The following is a 6,064-nucleotide window of genomic DNA, read 5'->3' as shown; positions in this document are numbered from 1 at the left end:
AACAACACCACATCACCACCACGAACATCGTCACCATCCACACGCCTTAAATATAAAAGAAAGACGATAAAAAAATTGAGATCTAAAAATTACCAATAACAATAAATTAATAAACGAAACTGGAAAAAAAAAACGAAATTGAGGAAACCGAGTGAGGAAAAACAAACAACAAGAGGATTTAAAAAAAAACATTAACAAAATAGACAAACAATAAGACGATTTTTTTAAAAAACACAAACAACATTAGTGAGGGACGGTGGATGCGGAAACCGAAATCAAAAAACGATTGAGATCTGGGGAAACCGAAATCAAAAAACGAAATCAATGCTAAATTTTAGATCTCAGGAAACCGAAATCCAACAACGAAGGGGGAAGGAGGATGAGGGTGCGTTTGTTGGTGGTGGTAGTAGTGGCGGGTGGTGGTGTTATGCGGTGGTTGAAGGACAGTCGCATGGTGGTGGGGGAACAGATCCGGAAAAAAAAGAATGGGAGGAGGTTGTGTGGTTGGTGGAGGTCGTGATGGTGGGAGGAGAAGGCGGCGTGTGTGTTGTTGTTGTGGTGGTCGGAAAGAGGAGAGAAAAAGAATGTGTGGTGGTGGAAATCTGAGAAGGTGATGGTGGTGGTGGTGGAGATTTTAGATGAGAAGGTAGTGGAGGAGAGGAGTTGGGGAGGTGCTGTGATGGGGAGGTGCGGTGGGTGGGCTTATCGGCAGAAAGAGGAGGAGGTTAGTGATGGTGGCAATTGCTGGCGGGAGGAGAGGTTGAGGGAGGGCGACGTTGAGGAGAGGCAGTGAGGAGGAATGGTGGCGGGGAAGGGAAAGGGTTAGGCGGCGTTGTTGGATGGTGGTGGGGTTGCGGGGTCACTGGCTGCCGGAGGAATTCCATTTGGGTTTTTCTTTTTCTGAGATTTTTTTTTGTTTTATTTGTTTGATTGGGTTTTTTTTTTTTCTGAGATTTTTTTTGGTTTTATTTGTTTGATGAGAGGAAAATGGGAGAATGTGAAAGTGAGATTTAGAGAGGGAGAGGAGGAGTGTGATAATGAGGGAAGGAGTGATTAGTGAGAAACTTAATTGAGTTGAGGAGGTAATTAAGGGAGCTTGATTTTTAGCCCTTCATTGAGATCTAATCTCACCCATTGATTCCCTTCATCCAAAGGCCCTTAGAAGGACTAAGGGACTCAATGGATGTAAGGGACTTATAAGAACCTTTCTTTCTCTCTTTCTCTCTCTATCTCTCTCTCTCTCTCTCTCTCTCTCTCTCTCTCTCTCTCTCTCTATATATATATATATATATATATATATATATATATATATATATATATATATATATATATATATATATATATATAGTATTAGGATCAAGTGAGTCCATGTCTTACATGTGAGTCCATAAGTCCTCCTTAGAGGCCTTGGATGGGGAAGTTGGATGGCTGAGATTGAAAGCAAAAAAGAGGGTTTAATTAGCTAATTTTCCACTATCTCTCTACATACACTAATTAATCTTTAACTAACCCTAATTATCCACTAATTTAATATATATACATTTACATTCATTTAATTTCTCTCTCATCTCACACAAATTCTATAATCTCATCTCTCTAAAACCCTAATATTACAAAAATCCCAACAAATTAAATCCCAAAAATTAAATCCCTTTTTTCTTCCTCACAACTCACCGCCGCACGCCACCGCCGCACCCTCACCCTCAACCTCGCCCCCACCGTCACCTTACCCCTACTGCCGCCTCCTTCCACCGACACCACCCACGACCGACACCACCTCCTCATTCCTCGCCAACACCACTCACCTCCTCCCTCTTTCTGCCGCCTCCCTCAACAAACACCACCCACGACATCACCTCACCACCGCCCACAACAAACCACACGACTCAGCCGCTTCCCTCAACTAACACAACTCCCGACCCACCACACACACACCAGCCCACCCCACCACGCCCCCCACTTCCTCTTCTCCCCTTGTCGTCTGCCGTCTTCCCTCGTCCCCAACCCCAGTCACCACACACCACCACTGCCTCTGTCGCCGCTCCCTCGTCCCATGCCGTCCTCTTCTTCTCCTATTTCGATTTTCAGATTTGCTTTTTTTTTTTTTTAAATAGTGTGTTTGTCGATCCAGTTTGTTATTGTTTTGTTATTGTTTTTTTTCTTTTTTTTGTTCTCCTTCTTCTTTCTCTTCTCCTCCCTTCAAATCTCTGTTTTTTATGTTCTTTAATTTTTTTTTTGTTGGTTTACTGAATTTTCGTTTTTCAGATCCAAATTTAAATCATTTTTTTTTCGAGTTCCATTTTTAGGATCTACCTTTTAGAGGGTAATAAATGTTTCTTATTTTTTTATATTTCTCAAATCTCCTGTTTTTTTTTTTTCAAAATTCGTCTTTTTTTTTAAAGGTACTTTTATTTTAATGTTAGATCTATAAAGATTGGTGGTGTTCGGGTGTTGTGTTAAAGTTACATGTGTAGACGGTTGGAAATAAATATGACATTAGGTATAATTTTTAAATTTTAGATGTAATTTTTTGAAAATAAATTTGATTTTTTCAAATTTTAAATCTCACATAATATCATTTTTTATTTTTTCTATTAAAGTTATATTTTCTCCATTAAAATTACACTTTTATCCATTAAAATTACACTTTTATCCATTAAAATTACACTTTTTGCATTAAAATTACACTTTTTTCTGTTAAAATTACATTTTTTGTTGTTGTTAGAATAACACTTTTTTCGGTTAAAATTGCACTTTTTTCCTGTTAAAATTACACTTTTTGTTGTTGTTAGAATTACACTTTTTTCTGTTAAAATTACACTTATCTCCATTAAAATTACACTTTTTTCTGTTAAAATTATACTTTTTTTCCTGCTAGAATAACACTTTTTTCGGCTAAAATTACACTTTTTCTGCTAAAATTACACTTTTTGTTGTTAGAATTACACTTTTTTCTGTTAAAATTACACTTTTTTCTGTTAAAATTATACTTTTTTCTGCTAGAATAACACTTTTTCGGCTAAAATTACACTTTTTGTTGTTAGAATTACACTTTTTTCTGTTAAAATTACACTTTTTTCTGTTAAAATTATACTTTTTTCTGCTAGAATAACACTTTTTCTGCTAAAATTACACTTTTTGTTGTTGTTAGAATTACACTTTTTTCTGTTAAAATTACACTTTTCTCCGCTAAAATTACACTTTTTTTTGTTAAAATTATACTTTTTTCTGCTAGAATAACACTTTTTTCGGCTAAAATTACACTTTTTCTGCTAGAATTACACTTACTACTATTGGACTAATGTTACACTCTCCATGGACTTGGTCATATTTTCATATTCTCATTGGACTAATGTTACACTCTCAATGGACTAAAATTATATTCTCAGTGGATTGAAATTATACTTTTCTGGACTAAAATTACACTTTTCTGGGCAGGGCCGTCCCGGAGCTATCGGGGGCCCTGTGCGAGCTTCCAAGTTGGGGCCCCAAATATTACAATAAGAAAATATAACATGTTACATACAAAAATTGTTTCCAGTGGTTCACCATTATAGAAGTTCACTTCAAAAAAATTGTTTCCAATAGTTCATACAAAATATCTTAATAATAAAGTCAATTCACCATTACAAAACTTCACTTAAAAATTAAGGCTCTTTTTGTACTCGATGAAGCAAAGTCATCAATTAGTTCTTCGTAACTAAATTTTTCCAAAAGATTATTCTCGATAGTTATCATCGCTAATCCATTGAGTCGATCTTGAGACATTGTAGAGCGCAAATACGATTTCAGCAACTTGAGCTTTGAAAAGCTTCGTTCAGCAGATGCGACGGTGACCGGAATAGTCAACAAAATCTTGTAAGCTGTCATTGCATTAGGAAAACAGTCACCAACTTTTTTCATCAATTTAATTATCTCAAGAGGACCCATCTTTTCCTTAGGAATGAACTCTTTAAAAAATTTCAGATCCAAATACAATGAATGACCATCAACATCAGACTCATCTTTACTTTTAAGTGCATTCTTAAGGTTAATGCAATAAGACTCTAACTTTGAATCATCGACAGAGCACAACTTGTCAGTGGAGAACATAAACCCGAATATATTTTCATATTCTTTGTATTGTTCAAACCTTTTTTTGAGTGAAGATATTGCTTGATCAATAAGATACAAAAAATAATGAATCCTAAACGATTCTTCCTCGGATATTCGCGGTGAATCATCTGAGCTCTCATCAAACTGTTTTTTCCTTCGGATTTCACGTCTTTTAGGAAAGCAAGGATCAATATTCATATCATTAGCTATTTGTTTGGCGAAATTTAGAGCTTTAGAAAAACCATTTTCTCTATACTTCTCAAAAGTTGAAATTAATGCCTTCACTTGTAAAATAGCAACATCAATGAGCATATCTTTTCTTTGCAAATGTTTACTAACCTCATTAACAAAGTATAATATTTCATACCAAATAACTATTGACACAATAAACTCAAAATTACCAAGTTCATTCATTGCTAGAGATTTAGCTTCACTTCTAATCTTACAATCATTATCCGCTTCTCCAACTTCAAGTAAAGCTTCTCTAATTTCCATCATTTGAAATCTTATTGCTTTCACACTATCAATACGACTTTCCCAACGTGTGGCCGACAATTGTTTAGGAGTCAAACCTTTCACATTATCCTTTAAAATCTGCCACCTCTTTGTAGAATGAGCAAATAATGTATAAATCTGTTGTATGATTCCAAAAAAGTCTGTGGCCTTAACACATGTATTTGCTATATCACACAATGCCAAATTTAAACTATGACAACCACAAGGTGTATAAAAAGCTCTTGGATTTAAATCTAATAATCGTTTTTGTACTCCTTGGTGTTTTCCTTTCATGTTAGAACCATTATCATAACCTTGGCCTCTAATGTTATCAATATCAAGATCAAGCGATTTCAACTCATTTTGTAAGGCATCAAATAATCCTAAACCAGTAGTATCATTTACATGTAAAAATCCTAAAAAAGATTCTTCAACTATAAAATCATCCAAAGAATTATCCACATATCGCAATATCATGGACATTTGCTCGTTATGACTAATGTCAGGTGTACAATCAAGGATAACAGAAAAGTACTTGGCTTGTTTAATTTTCTTGATAATTACAGATTTTATGTTAGAAGCCAACAAATTTATCAACTCATTTTGGATTCTATGACCGAGATAGTGATATTGAGTATCTTTGCTTGTTATACGACTCACATGCTCTTGGATAACAAGATCAAACTCACCTAACATCTCAACTAAACCCAAAAAGTTCCCATTACTAGTTTCATACAATTTCTCATTAGAACCACGAAAAGCTAGATTACGTTTTCCAAGGAATTTTACAATTGAAATAAATCTTATTAGAACATTCTTCCAGTATTCTTTTTCTTTTTGTGAATGTTTTTGAGCTGCTCCATCAATTGCTTTATTATTACCTAGTCTAGAACGTAATTCATACCAAGTCGTCATACTATTAACATGTTCTACACTCGTTTCATGTTGTTTAAGTCTTTCACCAAGATGAGCCCAATTATTAAATCCTCCACTTACTAATTCACCTCTCCCTTGCCAATTTTCTAAATAACTTGCAACAAAAACAGAACACTTTATCAAGATCTTTAGAGTAAACAAGCCATTCTCTATCACATTTTTCGCCATTTGGTAGAATTCTTGTATAAAATTTTGATGAGAAGTGTCGATTTAATTTATCATTAGGCCCATTCTCAATACTCAAATCCCTCTTTGGACCCTTAACTGCTAAATCGTCTACTGTTTTAGCATCTAATTTATCCCAATTTCTAGGATCATACATATCACATTTAGAAGTATAAAAAAGTGTAGCCCTAAGTTGGTTCTAACAATAACAATGACAACAACCACAAAACAGTCCGTACAACCCTCCTTTACCACCCATTTTCGACACCTACAGCCACCCAATCCACCACCCAAGACCACCACTAACTTCTCCTCACTACCCTCGACAAAACCCACCCAATACCACCCCAAGTCAGTCACGGTTTATGGGTTA

At 35.3% G+C, this 6,064-nt stretch overlaps 1 protein-coding gene across 1 annotated transcript; it reads right to left on the bottom strand.

The window, feature by feature from the left end:
• Nucleotides 1-3,531: 3,531 nt before the first annotated feature.
• LOC141615004 (uncharacterized) lies at nt 3,532-5,840 on the bottom strand. The gene has a single exon (XM_074433619.1). The coding sequence runs from the start codon at nt 5,692-5,694 to the stop codon at nt 3,637-3,639; it is 2,058 nt and encodes a 685-aa protein (XP_074289720.1). The 5' UTR covers nt 5,695-5,840; the 3' UTR covers nt 3,532-3,636.
• Between the last annotated feature and the right edge of the window lie 224 nt (nt 5,841-6,064).

This window comes from Silene latifolia, chromosome 11 (genome assembly GCF_048544455.1).
Source record: "Silene latifolia isolate original U9 population chromosome 11, ASM4854445v1, whole genome shotgun sequence".
Taxonomy (NCBI): Eukaryota; Viridiplantae; Streptophyta; class Magnoliopsida; order Caryophyllales; family Caryophyllaceae; genus Silene; species Silene latifolia.
This window is presented reverse-complemented; position numbering and strand designations above follow the sequence as displayed.

Bases quoted from the DNA above. Each gene is read 5' to 3' on its own strand.
- LOC141615004 (XM_074433619.1), bottom strand. From the start codon at position 5,694: ATGGCGAAAAATGTGATAGAGAATGGCTTGTTTACTCTAAAGATCTTG.